Source organism: Mobula birostris, chromosome 6 (assembly GCF_030028105.1).
Source record: "Mobula birostris isolate sMobBir1 chromosome 6, sMobBir1.hap1, whole genome shotgun sequence".
Lineage (NCBI taxonomy): Eukaryota > Metazoa > Chordata > Chondrichthyes > Myliobatiformes > Myliobatidae > Mobula > Mobula birostris.
Genome location: NC_092375.1, coordinates 155,977,301 through 155,999,141, shown reverse-complemented (window position 1 = coordinate 155,999,141; position 21,841 = coordinate 155,977,301). Strand labels below are relative to the sequence as shown.

The window sequence follows — 21,841 nt, the reverse complement described above, 5'->3', positions numbered from 1 at the left end:
TCCAACATCTTCCCAACTATTGAAGTCAGGTGAACTTACCTATAATTTCCAACCTTCTGTCTCCCCACGTTCTTAAACAGTGGAGTGACATTTCCTTAAACCTCTATCTTGCTTTCTGAACACTTTGAAGATGAAGAACCTTTTCATATTCTTGGTTGCTACCAACCAGTGTGTTGGGGAGTCAAGGAGCAAGATTATGCTTCTCCAACTGTGTTCTGTCTTTTTGGTTCTTGTTTTATTATATTAAAATAAACTTTATTAATAATAAATAAATAAATTGTTATTTATACACACACACACAAGAATAAACCATGCAATGCCTTTTCATTTTACATTAATAGTCAATGCTTTCAGTACGGTTCTATTACAGACCTACACAGAAATAGCACTGCTGCCACAAAGGTGGGCCCTTTTTTTTTGGCTCTTGGTGTTCTCAAACCCAAGAAACATCATATGGGGCAAACAATTTGTTTTATCGGCACTTCATCCACCACACAACAATCATCAACCTCCACCATAGTGGATATACGGTGCAGCAACTTGCCAGTTTATTAAAAGACTTCACATTTCTGGAGCCCGTGACCTCTATCACCTGAATGATAAGGGCGACAAGCGCCTGGGCATAAACACCATGTTACCAATCATCCTGATTTAAACAGTAATCAATGCTCCTTCCCTGTGGGTAGTGGATCAACATCGTATACCTTCTTATCTAACAACAAGACAAAGAGTACACTCGCCACACACATCGGCGATTCGTAAGCTCGCCATCATATTCGTAAAGGTGATCACGGACATGTAATAAATGTTCTGGTGGACCATGAGTTAAAAATTCTGTGAATGAAAATGAAAACGAGATGGCCTCCTGTCTAATATAGAAAACGGCCAGGAGATGGCAGCCTGTGGCTGTAAATCGCGAACATGCTTTCAAGAGTACTTATTTAATTTCGCATTTTCAAAAATATATATTTCGTAAGAAAACAAAGCATCGCAAAACAAAATTTGAATCAGCGCGAAACTAGTTCTTCGCGTTAGAAACCAGGGAATATATTTTCTCATCTCCAAAGATCGCCTGCGAACCAGCGGTCACAAATGACACAACCCAACAAACATCGGAAACAGCAATTTCATTTCAATCATTCTTCGGAAATACTCAACTCAAGGCTGCAAGCCAGCACACACTTATATTGGAAGGTAAAGAATGAAACGTTTTGTGATGTATTTTCAAACGACATTCGGACACGTAGGTCTCGGGTTTGTGAGCTTCTGGCGCGCCTGGGAGTTTGAAGATCTGTCTAAGCAAAATATCGATACAACAGGCACTGGGAAGAACCGCCGCCTTTTAGCGGGAGGGAGGGAGAGAGAGAAAGAGAAAGAAAGAGAGAGAGAGCGCGCGAGCGAGAGAGAGAGAGAGGGAGAGGAGAGAAAGAGAGAGGGAAGGAGAGAGCGAGAGAGAAGGGAAGGGAGGGAAAGAGAGAGAGAGAGGGAAAGAAAAGCTACAATCCGAATAGTGACAGTATAAGTCACCAGCAATGTGAAGAAAATCGGATACTTAAAGCGCCCATGAAGATTAATGTCTGGCAATAATCTTTGTAATTAGGAGTGACCATCATAAATCATTAGTTCGCTGCTTTCACGGTGAGTGATGACTGTTCACTTTAATATATGGCAGCTTTAACAGCATTAGTGTATCTTACGAAAAATTCTTTTGGCGTTTTCTTTATTTTGTACGCGTCTTATTGCTTTTTTCATCGTGACAATATAATTAATTTCTCGTAATTTTGGATATTTATATGGGGTAAAGCAGTCTACTTTTGTACCTGTGTTGATAAATGTTAACCACTGTACAGGTTGTAACAGTTACCGAATGTTTGTACATTATATTGAAATTGTTCCAAGTAAAGACTATTTCCCTTTTTAATTTTATGGAATAATAGTTATTCGCGTGTTTTTTTTGCAGATAAAATTGCCCATACTCTGGCAAAAAATGACAATTAACTAATGAGGTTTCACAAAAAGGTAAAAACATACGGTACAGCAGAATTTTCAAAAATCTGCATTGCTGTAAACAGGACAGGGAGCTTTTCACCGTTGAAAATCCGCGAGCGAGCACTGACGACCAGATGAGGTACTGAAAAAATACGGATTTGCAACAATTCGCTCCATGTTGATTGCATTATGGGCTGTTTTAAATCAAAACACAAGTACTCGGTGCAGAACGCCAGCACCGCAGAGCAAGCGGACGGCAAGAGGTGTGGCGAGACTGTGATGGTGATTGTGGAGCCCAGCTCCGTGGAGATCCGCGAGGACTCGCTACTGGTGAACGCTGCGCTGCTGAATTACGCACAGCGCCTCTCTGAGGATATAGTCCACACGGCAGTGAAACAGTGGATGGAAATAGAGAGTCGATACAGGGACATTCCTTACATCGAAAGTGATGCACCCTGAGGCACTAGCGTTGGCGGCTCCAAACAGTGTGCGTGGCTGGGTGGGGTAGGACTTCCCACATCCGACGCTGCAAGTCTGAGGATCGTCAGTGCAAAACATGTGTATACTTCCTTGGACCGTTAAAATTGTGGAAAAAAAACCCGCGCGTGAAAGTGATCAAGAACATAAACAATAAACAGCAAAATCATCTTTTTTAATGCACCATGTCGCTGTAGACATTTGCTTTTGGCCAAGTGTGCTGAGGTTTTATTTCCTTCACAGCACTCCCACACACAATGGCGTGCGTCCTGCTTATTTGTTTGCTTTGGAAGCTGGACAGGTTTTTTAAAAGTTTTCTGGATTAATTAAAGTAGAACCTGGCATAATTACTAAACTTGTTTTATCGTTCTCGCAGAAGGAAAGGGGTAGAAGCGCTTGAGTGAAATAGCGATACGTTTTGAGACTATTTTGTATAAATGCGATATAGGTTTCAAACAAATAACATAGTTTCGGAAAATGTAAAGTCGTTGATTAGTTCTGAAAATATCGTAAACGGTGTTCCCACGGGTATATGTTGAGAGTAGAAACTAAATTGGCAGCACAAGAATATTGTTTACAGGGTTCCATGCCAAATTACTGAACTATATTTAAAGAAATTGAGATTTTAATGTCCCAGTTTTCATGGGGGAATCGAATTGTTACAGAAGAACTGCGTCGCAGAAGTGAGAGGAAAGTAGCTTCAAATAAATGATTAAGGAATTCGAGGGGGAGGGAACAGATCAGCCAAGGATCCTAAATCACGTCCTTTTGTGACATCTGAAGCAACATTGCATTTTCTCCAGCTGGAACAAATGAGATTAAATGGCTAAAACCGTTGTGTAAAATCTTAAAATACAATCAGAATTAAACTTAACACAGACATAATAACCCTTACATTAATTCGGCGCATTAAAGTGGCAAAGTAGCAAAATTCAGTTATTCAGGTTGTCTCAACTCACCGGTACACTTCACATCGTGTTTGCGTGTCAATATAAAACCACAATAACATTCTTTTGGTCATTTCATATAGATTAATGTTTAAGGTGAGATCAAAGATCCCTTATTACATTATTTTTTTCCCTTTCATCTAGAAACCTAAAACTTACATATACCTTTCTATTTATTTACGGAATGCCTGTTTTCAAGATATGGTGATAACATTAAGCTGATGAAAATACCAGAAAGAAAAATAACTGATTAATATTGCTTTATTTTTCTCTGGAGTTTTAAAAGCTACAGTATTGTTTTTGAACTGTACAATTATTGTGGGCAAATACAATTGCCAAGATTTTGCAAAAACAAATATCTCACAGAAATCAATGGAAGTTTTAGTTTCGGATATCCAGTCTCTCCAAAGAAGTTGTTTAACTTAATATTTCTAGCACGTTCAGTGTCTGTTCCGCACTGTTCATTGTATGAAATTAAAATCTTGATCTGAAAAGGCATTTGGACCTTTAGGATAGTCTCTGATGATGCTGAACGCTCTGAGTACCGTAGTGAAGTGTGCAAATGGAGCAAGTCCCAGTATAGGGCTGGAACCTACGAACTTCAAATTCGAAGATGAGAATCATGCCAATCAGCCAAGATTGATCTAATAACATGTCAGACTGTGTTATTATTACTGGCATATCATTAGAGACTATAGTCATTTGGAATTCAAGGCAGTCATACAAACTTAAGGTAAACAAATCAGGACTCCACTCTGGATCTAAGCTACGCAGAATTCTTGAAGTTTTCAGTTAATTTCCATTAAATATTATTACTGAATCCAGCCCAAAATCAATCTGATTTCTTGATTTTATTTAACTTTGCTATGAGCAGCTTTTCCCAGTACTTCATGTTTGGGGTTCTACTCAGAGTTAGCCAGTAAAAAATATTTGGTGAAGAAATGACAACCTCTTTAGACGCCCATGTCTGCATATCTGAAATCAACTTCCATTCAAGATAACCCCATTAATGTTTTGCAAAATGTTTCTCCTTTTCAGCAATTCCCAGCTAAATAACTGACATCAGAAATCCAAAACAAAATATACTAAAGGTTAAAGGGACATGGGCCAAAGAGTCTGTTTCCATTCTGCAGTATTCAATGACTCTGACACCAAATATCACATTTCCAGTCCATTGATAAATCAATTCAACTGACAGTAAGTCTGGAACTTTACTGCCTTGATTGGGTAGTTTTCTCATGTGAGACAAACAGGAAGAGCAAAAACCACTTAATATCTACCACTGTAAAATTTACTATGGCTGCAGTGTAAGGGAAAGTGTTTAGATCATCATGGATTGAAATCTTGAAATCTTCTAAAGAGCAAATCATTCACTTGCCTTAGATATTAGCTTTGCTTTGTGGCTAAGTTTTGCCATTCGCCTGGTTGATAATGATATAAAATCAATCTTTAGAGAATGAGAAGAAAATCATGGACACAAACAGAATCAGTGTAAAGGGAACATCAGAGATTCTGCTTATCAGAGGCAAATTGTTCAAGGGTTTGAAACTCTTCACCTGGATGTTTACTTTTTCTATCCACCTTTGTATTCCAACTGCGCCCCCCCCCCACACACACACATAGACATAGTCCTGTAAAGTGGACGAGATTTTTCTGAAGAATTCAGACTCTGAGGACTTATTCTGCTGTATACATGAACTGAAAAAGCAAACCGTTTCTTTTGGCAATTCACTCCCTCTCCAGCACATAGTGAAGTAGAGGGTAAAGGATGATAATTTAGGAAACACATAGCCAATCTGCACCCAGCAGATCCCTGCATTCTGCAACATATCATAACCAAATCACTTGAAGGCCAGCACTCTAGGGACAACTCCGCTGTTTTTCTTTTAGTCCCATGTTTTTTACTTATCCAAGGAAGCAGCTAATGCTTCAGTTCACAAATTAATCCATACAATGCTACCTACACTGGTATTTCCTCAGTACTACATCGGTGTTAGCCTGATTTTTTTTGTGCTCAGGTGAATGACTAATCTCTCCTGCTACAGTCAAAGTTTATTATGTGAGGCATAAATATTTATTCAGAACCAGATTTATTCAACATTGTTATGCCACAGCAGGTCACTTGGGTCATCAAAATTCATGCCAACTCTTCATGGAGCAATAGAGGTAGTCTCAATTCCCAGTTCTTTTCCAAAACTCCGGCAGGTTATTTTATGTCAACTCCCTATCCAAGTCCCTTTAAAAGCCTTGACTCAATACAAGAGAAGTTTTTCTTCACCTCCTCCCTCTGTCTTTTTCCAATCAGTTTAAACCTGGTCATTAAACCACACACTTAATGGAGACAGCTTGTCGTGTTTCACCTTATCTGAACCCATCATGAGCTTATGCACCAAACCAAATCTCCTTCCAATTTTGTTTGCTTAGAGAACAAAACCAGTTACTCTTGTTCAAATCGAATCCTGTCTCGTAAATATAGTATAACTATATGATTAAAAAACTGAGAACTAAACATTAAGCAGTACACCTTCAGTCTAGTTTGACATTCAGGTTTTTGAATCAGATGATTAATCAATTTGTCCACAAATTTTGCCAGTTGTTTTGCTCGGTACTGTATTTTATGAAAATTCTTTTTTTGCACTTTAAAGCTATGCCCACAAAATAATTTCAAGTTAAACACATATAACACTTGCATGGACCAAAATCAAATTCAGTCAAAACCAAGAAGTTGATCACCCCAGTTTTGTCTTGTTTGCAAGGGGAGCTGTCCTCTTCATTCACTGTACATTCATCTTCATCTATTTTTTGAAAATACGAATGTAAATAATTTGCTTTAGACCAGCAGCAAATAGTTTAAACATTTCATAAAAATGAAAAACCCTGAAATGAACACATCGTTTGAAAGAATCTCCAGATAGTTCAGTCAATGACACATAAGCACATTAGTTAGCTATGCAATGATCTTTTTGAATTAGGCAGATTTATGTACTCTTTTATATTATTACCAACAGTATTTATAAACAGCAATTGAATTTTAATTAATTTGCATACAATTTAAGACTAAAAGTTTTTAAATGGTTATTTGAAAAGTAAATTTAATATAAAGCAAACTTTATATAAAATAAAACCATTGATTGCAGAAGGGAATGCTAAGAGTAAGTTGCAGACTCTTACCATGTGCTCAAATTAGCCTCGAGTAAAGATCAAACTCTAAAGTAATGTTAATATTGATCCATTTCATAACTATTGACATTTACAGATTATCTAAATGTGCCTAAATTGAAGTTTCATTATAAAATACAAGTAATGTTTGTTTCAGCAGGAAAAGAAATGTCATTTTTTAAGCACACATGCACTAAGTGCAAAGCCAGAAGATAAGGACAGTACAGTGACCCCACTCAGAGCTACCACCTCCAAACCCTAACAGCCTGGGAGCAATCCTGACCTCAGATGTTGCCTGTGCAGTGTTTGAACATTCTCTCTGTTGACATCCTCCAAATACTTGAATCTCCTGCCAACTATTGGGTTAGTCATTGGGGTGGTAGAATCTGGGAGGGGGACGAGGTATGATGGAAATGTGGGGAGGGAAGTTCACAGGAAAAATTAATAGGAGGATAGGATTTTCTGTGCATCATCTAAACTTGGTGGGTGGAAATGGCTTTCTAAGCTATAAGAAAATATAACGGTATGACATAAGGTTTATTTTGTAAAAGTCCAAATTAAAAGATAATCAAAATGCATTACTCAGATTTTATAGATTTTGAGGATATAACTAACTTACTTTAGCTACACATCAATGCACAAACCAGTCTCAGAATTTCCATATTTTTAATGAAAATCCTGATTGTACTATAATTGATATTTCACTTTTGAATGTTAAATTTATTGAAGTCTGTGTAAAATATATTCCATGTCTGGGGCCTTCCTGTTTGGTAATGTTTTAACTCCATTTACACTTATTATGGAAATACTGTACGTACTAAGCTGCTTTATTAAAATGTTGTCACTTGTGCTTTAAGTGCATTTCTTAACATTAGTCACTATTTCTGATTTAACATGCCTGTTGAACAAACCACTTGTTACACAAAGAAATAGAGTTTGTTTTAACATACTTTGTTTAGATATTCTCTACAAAAACTGAAGAGAAACCAAAATCTTGTTCTTTGTTAGTTCTGAAATCCCAACTCTGTTTTAAAGTTTCAAAAATGAGAGTTGGTTTACAGATTCAAGCTTAGATACCTTTACTTTTGCTATGCAACTTAGTCAGTAGTACAATCTGAATTATAACAATTTTAATCAAAGAGCATATCTAAAAAATTGAAACATATAATGCATATTTTATAGTTTCATTTATTTGTCATTTAAGTAACTTGTAAAATCCATTTATTGCCATTATCCAGCAGTAAACTGTATTTACAAACTCAGAAAATGGTAGTTCCTCAACGTGATATTTATAATCAATATCAATTTACTTTTAAGACAAATAATATTCCTATCAAAGGCAACTATTACAAACAAAGCATTTCACTAATTATCCAGTATAACAATTTAAAAATAATTATTGCTAAATTTAATAGTACTGAACGTAGCACTAGTCTGAAGAATCTGATTAAGTCATATTTTTAAATAATAATGAGACACAGGGATTTTCACTTTGTCACAGCAAATGGATTAGAAAAATACAAACAACTGTGTGATTTAACTTATGTTGCATATTGTATCTTCAATTTCAATCAGACTTGGTCTCAAGACACGAGTTCTAGTCTCACCAATGCGGCTGGAGATGCAAATCAATTAATATACCAATCTTGTTTACTAATATAAATTTTGCTTTCGTGTATATCTGATAATCTGATATCTGATAAATGGGCCAAATAAGTCACAATACTGTGAAATTGCTGCAAGAATAAGTAATGAAAATAAAACCAGACTGACAACCTGTGATTGCTGGGTCATGGCTGGGTCAACATTTTGGAACTTCCATCTGATAGTTCTATGAGAAAACAAAGATTGAGAAAAAAAGTAGATTATAAGTACTTTCTCAAGGGCAATTAAGGATATGCACCTGTGAGAGGCATATATCCCATAAATGGAAAATAAAAATAACTATTTCCAAGGATTGGCTTTCAAGGGACTGCCGTCAGCAAATGAAATGAGTGTGTTTAAATTAAAGTTTTATATCTCCTTTTCAAAAACAATCGTGAATGGGTTCATTCCACATCCTGTTTCTTTTTCCATGGGAACTTACTCTTATGGGTTAGCAATTGTTTACTTGGAAATTGGTACCATGGTTGCCTGAATGCTGATTAGGAGTCATTCCAGCAAGAAAATAATTCAATAAAATCAATGATTTTGAATTTATGTATCACCGTTCGGTAGCAAACTATACAATTGAACAAAAATCAAAGAGAACATTGAATACATGATCACTATACTGCGACTGGTGGACGAAAAAAGGTGAAATGGATAGATACTGATTTTTCTTCATGTTTATTTTCCTACGTACTGACACTATTTTGACTTTCCTCTTCGATACTGGAAATCAGATGCATCAGAGTAATAGTAAAAATATTGCAATATGTTATAACAAGAGACAAAGAAGAGGAGGAAGATCAAATGCAGCCCAACACAAATGAAGGATTGAATAAAATAAATAACATCTGGGTACTTGATAAACATCCCAGATCTCACAGCTTCTGTCACTGCAGATAGCTTCAAAATACAGTATTCGATCAATGCAATAGCATACACAAAGGTCTAATAGCATGGTAGTTATTCGACAAGTATCTACAGATTTGGACCGTCAATCCAGAGAGGCAAGTTTGAATCATATCATGGGATCTGAAGTAAAATAGGTCATCAGATAGCTATAAGCTAAACAATGAAAATCCAATATTCTTAACCAAACTGGGTCATGGACATCATACACCAGACCCACAGATTGATTACAAATAGCCTTCTGAAATAGCCAATCATTTATGACAGGAATATACATAGCTCTGTTAGTGATATCCATGTCCCATGAATGAAACAAAAAATGCAATTTCTTTTCTTCCATAACAAAGTGAAATATTTCTTCTTCAATGTTGTGGAATTCCATTCCTTATCTTCCAACTCTAAGGCCCTCATTAAAACTCAACCCTCTGCAAGCTTTTGGTTGATCCTCCTGATACCATCCCTCCAATTCCTTGCATGGCAACTGTTCTATTAGTATTATACATATACAAGTTGTTATTTATTGGTAGCTGCTGTCCCCAAATAATACAATGTTTTCCCTTGTATTTATTATGCTGGTAACTAAATTTTCACCAGATAAATATATAATTTACCAAAAAGCATGCTAAGTACTTGAAGAGAAAAGCAAACACAGCTGACTCCTAAATACTCAAACCATTGATCTATTCACAACTTGAGTTCTTTAGCTCCAAGCGATTTAAAGCAACTACTCAGGTACTCCTCTGTTACTTCTTCCAGAGTTGCTGGCTTCCACTTTGGGCTTTGATCCTTGTCAATCAGCACTGTTAGGACAAATAAGTAATATTATTCCCAAATATGATAATTTTTTTATTGTATTTAAAATAAAAATAGGGTTATTTTAAAGTCAGAGAGCTATGGTTATACACAGTGTAAGATGAGAAGGATTACAAAAGTAATTTCTTGTTACATTTCAACACAGCAAATCTAATAATTGAAGACAAGCCTTGGAAGCTGCCGACCACTGAGTCCGTCCATCCAAAAACTTAGAGCCTCTGACCAGCCCTTCCCATACAGCCACCCGAGCGCCACCTTCTGCCGAGCACCCTCGACCTAGCCCCGGCTGCTGAAACAAGCAAAGCAGAGGATTCGGGGCCTTCTGCTCCGGCGATTCCGGTTACCACACAGTAGCAGCGGCAGTGAAGCGGGCATTTCAGGAATTTTCCAGATGTTCCTTCGTACTCTCACATCCGTCTCCATCAAATCAGAATTGTGCACGGTCCCCTACTTGACAGATTACAGATATCATTCACCGGAGAGGCCGCACGCGCTGCCATCGCGTCGCCATCTTCTCCTCCAATACCCAATATCTTGGACTTGGCGCAATTCTATCTGTACATCACCCAACTCATCTCCCCAACTCCACAGCAAATATAAAAACAAAATGTGATGTTAATATTTGTATTTATAATTAAATACACGCCCTTGCACAATCAGAGCACAAAAATAAGCCATTCAGGGAGCATTACTGGGATGATTTCTGGTATACAACTGAAGGCTTGAAATGTTGAAATGTAGCTTTGCTGTAATTCATAAAATAGTATCATTTTTAAGGTGCCAAATTTTTCTAAGTACTTTTCGGGTCTAAATCTCAATGAAAGAATCACAAGCTTCAGGGAAAATGTATATAAATAAATCGTTGGAAATACTCCACAAATTTGGCATCACTGTGGAAAGAAAAAAAAGTGAGCTAATTAAGCACATGTCAGAATGCATTCATTCTCTTTGTTTATTTGTCCATAGGATGGTGGCAGCAATGTCCATCTCAAAGTACCCTGAACTGAGGAAGCTGTTTGAAGTCCACCACATGTACAATGGCCTCGAGTGATACATGAGCCAGACTGGGTAAGAACAGCAGGTTTCTTTCATGAGACAAAATTAGAGAACCAGGCTTATTTTTAAACTTATTGTGATGCCCATTTTTTTCTTCTACTTTTTCATTAAATCAATTTTTAAATAATTACTTGAATTTAAATTCCCTTAGTTGCTGCGGTGAGATTCAAAGACATTTGTGAATTAGTGCTCAGAACCCAACCTGCAAACTTACTGACTTAACTTTTATATCTCTAAAATATTTGCCTACCTGCCCGCACCCCTTCGTAGAAATCATGGCCTCTCTGTAAGAGATAGATTACAAAGTATGAAATGCAAAATAAACCCTTTTTGGTATTACTGATTTACATTAACACAGAGAAGTAGTAAGTTGAAGTATCTACATTGATTAAATGTATGTGGAAACAGATACTTTTAATTTGACTAAACTATTATGGCATTAAGAGCCCTTGTGTCCCATTCTAATATAATTTTACTGTCTCAACTTCTAAATCATTACCTGAACTAGCAGGGTAACATTTACATTATGTGTGTGTATATACTACATATATATATATAATTTACAATGATCAATTAGCTTATTAACCAGTATGTCTTTGGATTGTGGGAGGGAACCGGAGCACCCAGGGGAAACCACAAGGTTCATGGACAGAACATACAAACTCCTTACAGATGGCATTGGAACTCAACTCTGAACTCTGGAATGCCCCAAGCTGTAAGAGTGTCACACTAATTGCTACGCTGCAATGGTGCCCACATTTATGTTTTTATAAAAAAACATTTCCATTGATATTGAAAATTGAACATGAATTTGACATTTCCCGACCATTTCAAATTCTTCCTCCAACATTAAATTATAACACCTTAGATTTTTAAACAACGCAACTTAAAATATAAAAAAAAGTGCTAAACTCTCTATGACAGGATTTAGTCTGTGTCACTGACATAAACTCACCATGCAAGCTTGGCTAAGTCTGTACTCCATCATTAAAACTTCTGATAAGTTCTTCCTAGCTCCCTCTTCGAGCTGCTGAAAAGTAATCTTCATGGATGTAGGAGACATTTTCTTCAAAATCTGGAGATAAAATGACAAAAGTATGAAACTATTGAGCATCTGAATAAATATGAATGAGTTATTGAAAGGCTATTTGCACTTATAGAGAAAATTTACAGAAAACATTCAGTTTACATCACTGCCTGGTTATGGAAGGCCCAAAGCATTGGATTGAAATTGGCTGCAAAGGGTTGTTGAATCAGCCAGTCCCATCACAGGCACAGCTCTCCTCATCAAAGTTCAAAGTAAATTTTATTATCAGAGTACATATATGCCACTAAATCCAATCCTGAGATTTTTCCTGTGGGCATACTCAGCAAATCTATAGAATAGTAACTATAACAGGATCAAGGAAAAACCAAGTAGAGCATAGAAGACAACAAACTGTGCAAATGTAAATATAAATAAATAGCAATAAATAATGAGAGTATGAAATAATAAGATAAAGAGTCCATAAAGTAAGATCATTGGTTATGCGAACATCTCAATAGATGAGTGTAGTTATTTCCTTTTGCTCAAGAGCCTGATGGTTGAGGGCTAGTAACTATTCTTGAACCTGGTGGTGCGAGTCCCAAGGCTTTTGTACCATCTACCTGATGGCAGTAGTGAGGAAAAAAACATGGCCTGGGTGGTGAGGATCTTTGATTATGGATGCTGTTTTCCTACAACAGAGTTTCATGTAGATGTGCTCAATGGTTGGGAGGGCTTTACCCGTGACGTACTGGGCTGAATCCACCACCTTTTGTAGGATTTTCCATTCAAAGGCATTGGTGTAGCTATACCAGGTGGTGATGCAGACAGTCAGTACACTCTCCACTACATACCTATAAAATTGTCAAAGTTTTTGATGTCATGTCGAAAGTCCGCATACTCCTAAGTAAGTAGAGGCATTGTTGTGCTTTCTTTGCAATTACATTTATAATGATGGGTCCAGGACAGGACTTTTGAGATAATAACACCCAGGGACTTAAAGTTACTGACCCTCTCTACCTCTGATCCTCCGATGAGGACTGGCTCATGGACCTCTGGTTTCCCTCTCCTGAAGTCTACAATCAGTTCCTTGGTCTTGCGTACATTGACTGAAGGGTGTTGTTATTACACCACTCACCCAAATTTTCAATCTCTTTCCTGTTTGCTGATTTATCACCACCTTTGATACAGCCCACAACAGTAGTGTCAGCAGCAAGCTTGAATATGGTGCTGTAGCTGTGCTTAGCCACGCAGTCAGATGTGTACAGCAAGTAGAGCAGGGGGCTAGGCACACAGCCTTGTGGTGCACCTGTGTTGATAGAGATTGTGGAGATGTATTTGCCGATTGGAACTGACTGGGGTCTGCAAATGAGGAAATCCAGGATCCAATTGCACAAGGTAGTCTTGAGGCCCAGATCTTGGAGTTTACTGATTAGTTTTGAGGGGATGATGGTATTAAATGCTGAGTTGTAATCATCTTAATGTATGCATCTTTGTTGTCCTGATGTTCCTGGGTTGTGTAAAGAGCCAATGAGATAGTATCTGCTGTGGACCTGTTGCTCTGGTAGGCAAATTGGAGTGGATCCAAGTTGCCACTCTGATAGGAGCTGATATGCTTCACCATCAGCCTCTCAAGATACTTCATCACTGGGGATGTAATTGCAACTGGGTGATAGTCATTGAGACAGGTCACTACACTCTTCTTGGGCAAGGGTATCAATGAAGCTGCCACAAAAGAGGAGATTCCACAACTTACACTCAGTGACCATTTTATTAGTTACATCTGCCTGCTAATGCAAATATCTGATCAGCCAATCATGTGGCAGCAACTCAACACATAAAAACAGATGGACACGGTCAAGAGGTTCACTTGTTGTTCAGCCCAAACAACAGAATGGGGAAGAAATATGATCTAAGTGACTTTTGACCATGCAGTGATTGTTGGTACCAGACAGCGTGGTCTGAGTGTCTCAAACTGCTGATCTCCTTGGATTTTTATGACAATAGTCTCTAGGGTTTACAAAAAATGGTGTGAGAAACACAAAAAAAAGTGTGTGGCAGTTCTGAGGGTGAAAATAACTTGTTAATGAGGATGGTGGGAGGATGACCAGACTGGTTCAAGCTGACAGGAAGTTGACAGCAACTCAAATAACCATGCATTACAACAGTGGTCTGCAAAACAGCAACTCTGAACGCACAACATGTCAAACTTTGAAGTGGGTGGGCTCAGCAGAGGACCACACCGGGTTCCATTCCCGTAGCTAATAAGGTGGCCACTGAGCATATATCAGGTATAATAAACATGATTCCAAATTACTTTTGGCAAGGTTAGTATGTGCCAAATGAATTTACCCAATCTCCTGACATTATACTGAAAATGAGCTTGTTTAGTTTCTGAATTGCTTCCGTATTCTGAAGAGAGGAGAAATATGAGGTAACTCCAAGCACCTGTGTAACCACATTATTCCACCCAGTCATTGTCATAAATTCCCTGAACAAGCCAAGTATGGGTGTAACAGCACTTCATGAGGACTATCACTATTCATCTCTGTCCTGTTTGTAAAGGTCACTGACTGAAACTGGTACAGGTGGGGAGGGGGGGGGGAATTGTAAATAGACAGAAAGACTCCTTTGTTATTTTAACTACTTCAAACAGTAACTTCAAAAGATTCTTTTTAAATATCTGTAAACTACTGGTTGCTGATGACAGGTTATGAAAACCTGCCTTGTTGCATTGTTTCTAGGTATGACCAACCCAATTTGCCATCAGATTGAACCACAATCTGGAAATGTACATCAGTTCATAGTTCATTGAGCGATTTTCCAAAGGGGACAGTGATGACTGAAGAAAACCACAGAACTGTTTGGCTATAAGTATGTATAAATACTCTCTATATCTTTACACGTATGAATAATGACACAATATCTACTTTGTAAAATTTGCCAGATCAATGAGCACAGCAGTGTGGCATATACTGGGAAGAGATTCTTTTAAACTTCTGAAATATCTGCATTTGTTCTGGGAAACAGAGACAAGATCACATTTATTGTCACTGCTGGGTGACTATTTGTCACAATTGGCTCTGATTTTGAAACTGGATCATCAAATAGGTGCTGCATTGGCAGCAGAGCAGGTAACTTATATTGTGATGCTGTGGAGCTACTCTGAAGGCAATCACTTTTGGAAGGGAATTGTATCACAGTAATTCAGTTAACTCAAAGGATTAACCTGTGCAGACTACAATCACCTGGAGACCAGCTGAGTGTGGGTGGCATATATTCTATCGCTGAAGAACATCAATATCAACGTATTTTAACATCAATGCATCATCTTTTCTGATTACTAACTTACAAGACAACTGAATGTCACAATTTGGCATAGCATTTCAATTAATGCCATCTTATCATCTACAACATTTGTAACAGCACCCTCTCTAATATAATATCAACTGAGCATGACAACAGATTCCAAATCAAAGAATATCTCCCTCACTGATATATTAAAAATGTTACACACTGATAATGCATCAGGGCAGGAGCAGGAAGATCATTTCATACAATACAGAGTTTTATCACATAGAGAATTACGTCACGTCACACGCATAATCTTCTTTCAAGTGTTCATATTCAAGTAGGATCCTGTTCCTGCAGACACCGCAACACAATGCTTGCCACGTCACTGACTCTAGCTATGTAATTGAGTCAACAAATATGTATTGTTTTGAGAGCAGACCATGCATTTTATACAGTGAATTCCTGTTAATTGGGACCCATCAGGATCAGTATATTTTGGCCAAATTAAGCGGCTGCCCTAATTAGCCAAAGTTTCATGGAAATCATTAAAAAAAAAAGCACAAAAAGGCAAACTACTGTTTGAGTAACAAATGATTTATTTAAATGAAATACAGAACAAATTAGAACACTACCAATATTATTTCAGCACTATAAAATCTTGTATTAGTTACTAATAATTATTGACAGAGGAATTCATCCATTTACATGGTTGTTTTGTTTTGACTGGTTGTAAATAAACAAAATCAGCGCAGACATCTAGTACAGATAATGACTTCCTTCATACAATGCTTGTGATGAATGTATCCACAAATCTTCATTTTCATTGCAACATTCAAGATGATTGTTGGTACAGTACTTTCAAATTCCTTGTAGTCCCTAACTTGTTGAAGTAGTGAAATCATTATATTTTCACTCATGACCATTTCTGGCAATTCCAACCTGAATGCTTGAAATCAGAATGAGCAAAGCAGTTCTGAATTGTCTTCCTGCTGATCTCTCGCCAATTACTAGTGTCAAAAATCACTGCTTTTTGAACACACGCACGCGTAACTGATGCTATTTTCTTAACACGGTGTAGTGTCTAACAGCCATGCAACTGCATGTGACCGATGCTAGTTAGAAACTGTTTAACAACAGTCTCCTGTCACAATTAGGCAGTATAGTGTCCCAAATAAATGAAGTGAACCTCAGCTATTTTCTTGATTAGGTTACAGAATTGTCCCAATTAAGAGGCTGCCTCAGTTAACCAATTGCCTAAGGCAGCTCCTTTGGGCCAGCCAGAGCACTACAAATGAAAACCCACATCTAGCACTTCCAATTCAAGTTTCAATACCTATATTGAACTTTAGTAGAATACCAGGACTTGCACAGTAGTTTAGTATTCAGGCTGTGTTTTACAAGTGCTGGGTTTGAAAAGCATGATAAACCAAAGACGCACAGATAGAAAAGTGGTGCTCATTACAAAAAAAGCAGGATGGCCTACGTTCTGCCTTCTTCTCAAATCTTTAACATGATTGACCAGAATTCCTTTTCCGAAAGCATCCTCACTGGCATCCAAATGGATGAGACCATATTTCAAAGTTCAAAGCATATATATTATCAAAGAATGTAAAAATTATACAACCTTGAGACTTGTTTGCTTGCAGGCAGCCACAAAGCAAGAAACCTGAAAGAACCTAATTAAAAAAATAAAGACCAACACCTGATGTGCGGAGAAAGGACAAATTATGCAAACAATATTTCAACACATAACTGTTCAGTCACAGCAAGAGAACATTAGTGACCAACATAGTAAAGACTTCTCTTTCCATGCTTTGCTCTAACTGCTTTGTTGCCTTCCCTATCCTTTCACTGACCTCTGGGTTCGTTCTTGGCCTCCTATTTTATGTGGCACCATTACGGAACAAAAAAAAAGAATCCACTTTCAGATATTTTTTGAAAACCTTATCACTTTTCTTGACCCATCTCATCTTTAAACTGCCTGTTGTCTCATTTGACAGGAGTACCGACCGGTTGAGTTAAATTGTCTTCCATTCTTTGTGATGGAAATGACAAGCCAAAGCCACTCTTTTCCACCCCAGACACAATTTCCATTGCCCACCTACCATCTCTATCGCTGAATTAAGCATCTGTCAGATGGAGAATAACATAACAGAGTGCTTCCTACCTTGGAGTCATGATTGACTCCAAGATCATCTCCAGACCACACATATGCACCATTAAAAAAAACATTTAAAATCTGCAATATTATCTGACTCTACAACGAGCAGGTCAAGTAGCATCTGTGAAAGGAAGAAATAATTGATATGTTGGATAAATAATCCCTTTCCTCCCACAGATGCTGCATTATCTGCTACTCATCCAGCAGATTATTTGTTGCTCCAACTTACAACATCTTGTTTCTTGTGTCTCCACTATCTGATTCTATACCTGCTGTAAGCTTAACTGATTCCTACCTCTAGAGACAATTTTTTAGTCAGTCACTGCCAATCTTTTATTTTACTCTCCATAAACATGTGATTAAATCACATTCTAACTCTCAGAAAACCAAGGTCCCATCATTCCTGCACTAACTGATTCAGAACAGCCCCTAACCAAGGGACAACGGTTTCAATATTCACAGCCGCATTTTCAAATTATTCTATGGCTTCACTTCTTTATTTCTGAAATTTCTTGCAGTTCTCCATTGGATTCTGCACCACTACAATTTCTGGACTATTGACCAATTATTAATATAATTTCTGCACCATTGGTTACCATGCCTCCAGTTGCCAAGGCCATAAACTCTGGAATTTCCTTCGTACACATTTTTCTTTCTCTCTTTTCTTCTATTATCCTCCGTGAAAGCCACTGCATCTTTCAATCTTTTCGTCACATGCTCAGATACGTCCTTGTAGCTCAGTGTCTAATTTTGATGACAATACTCCTGTGAGGTACCCTGGAAGGTATTGCTGTATTTTTTTCTATTCATGGGATACGAACACTGCTGTCAAAGTCAAGCTGCATCCTAAATGTCTCCTGAAAAAGATCATTTCCTTGCAAAGCCATCTGCAAGAGTACACAGCAGGGTCTGAAGGACGTAGTCCAAAGTGGATGAGTATCCAAGGCTTTAGGGAATTTTATCATCATAGTTCTGAAAAAATCAGTTTGATATTCAACATTACTGATATACTTACTCACCTCAATTTAAATTTCCCAGTGTCGTGGTGGGAATTGAATTTATATCCCTGATCAATCATTCAAAGATCTGCACAGAAGTATCATGATATTGAAATGACTTAGGATTTGCAGTCAATATTTGGCACCTTTACACTGTGAAACAGTTCAGCAATGCTTGGATCAGGCACATGCGTAATTACAAATGGAAATCTAGAATATGCTGTCCCCCATTTTTTACTCTTTCTCATTGTAAATTAGACCCAAAAATCTGCAAATCCTGGAATTTGAAATAAAAACTGAAAATGAAGGAAACACTGAGCAGGTCAGGCAGCATCTGTGAAAAGAGAGATGAGTTAAGGTTTTGCGTAAAAGAGCCTTCACATGGATGCTGTTGTGCAAACTTCTCTGAACTAATTTCTAGAAATAAGAAAATTGACAAAATAAATAAATGCAGCAAATAATTCTCAAGCTAACTTTGAAGCCCTGAAATTATTTTTCCACAGGATGAATAGTGATGTTTTACTGAAGAAATGATGCTGCATAAATGCAAGTTGTTGTTGAAACACTACTTCCTCAACCCTATTTACACTTTAAAGGACACTGAAAATAAGGTGCTATTTTGTATGTTTATTTGTTTTGATGAGATATGACAGCTAAATGTAGTAACATTTTTAAAATGTCTGTAATATTTTGGATCTCTTGGATACCTGTATTTTTCTGATCCTTATTTGTACTCTGTAAAACACCTAAAATAATACTCAAAAATTATCCTTGAACTTCCCCTTTTGCTTTAGTTGGCTGTTCCACTGGCTAATTACACTCAACTACGAGAAATCTTTAATCTGACATCCAGTAATCGAAAAGGAGAAGTCCATGGCACCAAGATCATTGTGGGCAGCGTTCTTCAAAATCACTGCTAAGTGCCATCATTTCCTTTTTGGCTCCAAGTTCCAGGCCACTATGTTTAAGTAACTGATGAATTAAATGTAAAACAAACTCAAAAGGATTAGACTATTCTTTATTCACTCCATTCTTCACTTAGTTTATCTGGAGATCGTCTATATGTCATTAAACAATACAGCCGTAATAAGTAGTGATTCAAATTATTGTATAATTTTAATTATTAATGGCTTGACAGCTCTGTGAAATTATTTCCTATTTTTCCAGAGATCAGAAGGACAGAACTTGACCTGACCAGGAAAATTTACTTTCTTAGTTGAAAAACTTCATTCATGTTGCTTTCTGTGTTTCCCTTTTCAGCCTTGTCTGCCAGGTTCGATACAGCTCTCAATATTTTCCTGGCAATGTTTACCAGGTTGGAATTTGTGTAAATCTCCCCCAACTTAATATACAAGTTGATTAGCAACATGTTTCCAATGACCAGAGTCATGTGAAGCTATATAAGAGGTTAGCTGGGCACTACTGTACCAAGTTGGGAGAGTTGGTTGATGATAACATAAGGTTGAATGGGCTTGGCCCTGAAAATTCTCAAACTGATTCCAAAGCCCCTGAAATCTTGTGTTTAAAAGACGAGCTGAAATATTTGACTATAGAAATTATACTGCAAAAAACGCAAGTTGAGCTGAAACAGTACAGTACTTCGTCAAATTTAGTATCACCTGGCAGAAGATTGAGAGGCACAACACAAAATACTCCCGGGAGGGGGGAGAAGATGGCGGCGCAACGACAGTGTGAGCGGCCACTTCGGTGATGAATATCCATTATTTGTCAAGTAGGGGACTGTGCACAATCCTGAGACGTGACAGCACAGCGGAACATCTGGAAAACTCCTGAAATGCCTGCTTTGCTACCGCTGCTACTGTGTGGTAACCGGAATCTCCAGAGCTGAAGGCCCCGAAATCCTTGGCTTTGCGTGTTTCAGCGGCCGGGGCGAGGTCGAAGGCGCTCGGCAGAGGATGGCGCTCGGGAGGCTGTATCGAAGAGGCTGCTCGGAGTTTTCGGACGGATGGGCTCAGAGTCGGCTGGAGTCTGCTGCTTCCAAGGTATCAGCAAGTTGACGGTGCCTGGAGGCTAATTCTCCCTTTTGCGGCCTGCTATCGGGGACTCGGGAGTTGATCGACTCCGGACTTTGAGACTTTTTTTTACTGTGCCTATGGTCTGTTATTTATCAAATTATGGTATTGCTTTGCACTGCTGTAACTATACGTTATAATTATGTGGTTCTGTCAGTGTTAGTTTTTGATCTGTCTTGTTTTCTGTGATATCACTCCGGAGAAACATTGTATCATTTCTTAATGCATGTATGCATTTCTAAATGACAATAAAAGAGGACTGAGTGTTCTCATAATCTAAAAAAAAATAAGACCAGTTGTAACCAGAACAGCTGTGCCCTAAAAGATGCGGCAAAGATTGTGCTTGAGTCACGTTGAAGTGGTAAAATACAGCATTGAGCTTTTTGAATGCTGCATAATTGGCTTTCCTGGAGGAAACCCATTTTGAAAAGTGTTTCTTCTCTCCTGTGTATTTGCAAACTTTCTTGTATTTTATCAACACTGAATCTATCATGAACCAGCACAGTTGGGAAGAATCTTAAACTGTTTCTTTTAAAATGACTGTGGTTTAAAAATAAATCCATTTAAAATCCCAGTGAGTCATCAATTTTAAATTATTTAAAAATAGTTTATCAAGTTAATTTCTGGTTCAATTATTTCTGTAACTGCCTTCTGTGATAAAGTAAGTAATTAAATTAGGGTACAGTAGTGAGGTATTGTTAAACATTTAAAAAAACATTTTCAAAATGTTGCAGTTAGTATCCTTGCACTCAGAATTTTCAGCTTGATATGTAAAGTTCCATTAAAGACCTGCAGGAGAAATAATTAGTATTACCTTGAAATAGTGATTAATTGCCTAAAAGCAACAATCAGATTAAAGAGCAGGACCTGTTTTCGGTGCACTATTTTAAAACCTAGACTAAAAGACTACAGAAATTCAAGATGATCCAGGTATAATTTATCCCTACTTGATCTGCCCTTATGAGGAAACTGGGGGTAAAGGCACTGAAAACAACAGCATCAAATGGATGATCAAGGCTTCTGTCAGAAGATGGATCCTATTAAAATGGTAAAATAAAATTCTCAGCTTTTTGAACAATGTATGCAAAGGAATAGCCGGCTACAGACTAAGTTGACAAGCTCCATTTTCCCATCATATCCAGCAGCAAATAGCGGTGGAAAAGAGACAACTAATTAGAATTTTCAATAAATTAAAAGTTAAGACCAAGTAAAATAACCCATTTTCAGCTTTGGCACAACATAACAATCAACTACTTAGGATAAGGCTGAAGCATTAGTGAAGTATCTTGAGGCAAAAGCAACAAAACTACAATGAATATTGGGATGCGGCTAGG

At 37.6% G+C, this 21,841-nt stretch overlaps 1 protein-coding gene and 1 long non-coding RNA gene across 2 annotated transcripts in view; one reads left to right on the top strand and one right to left on the bottom strand.

Moving 5' to 3' along the window:
• Positions 1-1,241: 1,241 nt before the first annotated feature.
• Positions 1,242-21,046, top strand: LOC140199495 (uncharacterized). Its single transcript, XR_011886429.1, has 4 exons — positions 1,242-1,638; positions 10,908-11,009; positions 14,766-14,895; positions 18,978-21,046. It is a non-coding gene; the product is annotated as an uncharacterized lncRNA (long non-coding RNA).
• hibch (3-hydroxyisobutyryl-CoA hydrolase) overlaps positions 7,763-21,841 on the bottom strand; it is a 132,355-nt gene continuing 118,276 nt past the window's right edge. Inside the window, exons 12-14 of the mRNA XM_072261686.1 lie at positions 11,953-12,072; positions 11,248-11,281; positions 7,763-9,928 (exon numbers count right to left, since the gene is read on the bottom strand). Coding sequence (XP_072117787.1) covers positions 9,813-9,928; positions 11,248-11,281; positions 11,953-12,072 — 270 coding nt within the window. The 3' untranslated portion in view covers positions 7,763-9,812. The remainder of the gene's footprint in view (positions 9,929-11,247; positions 11,282-11,952; positions 12,073-21,841) is intronic.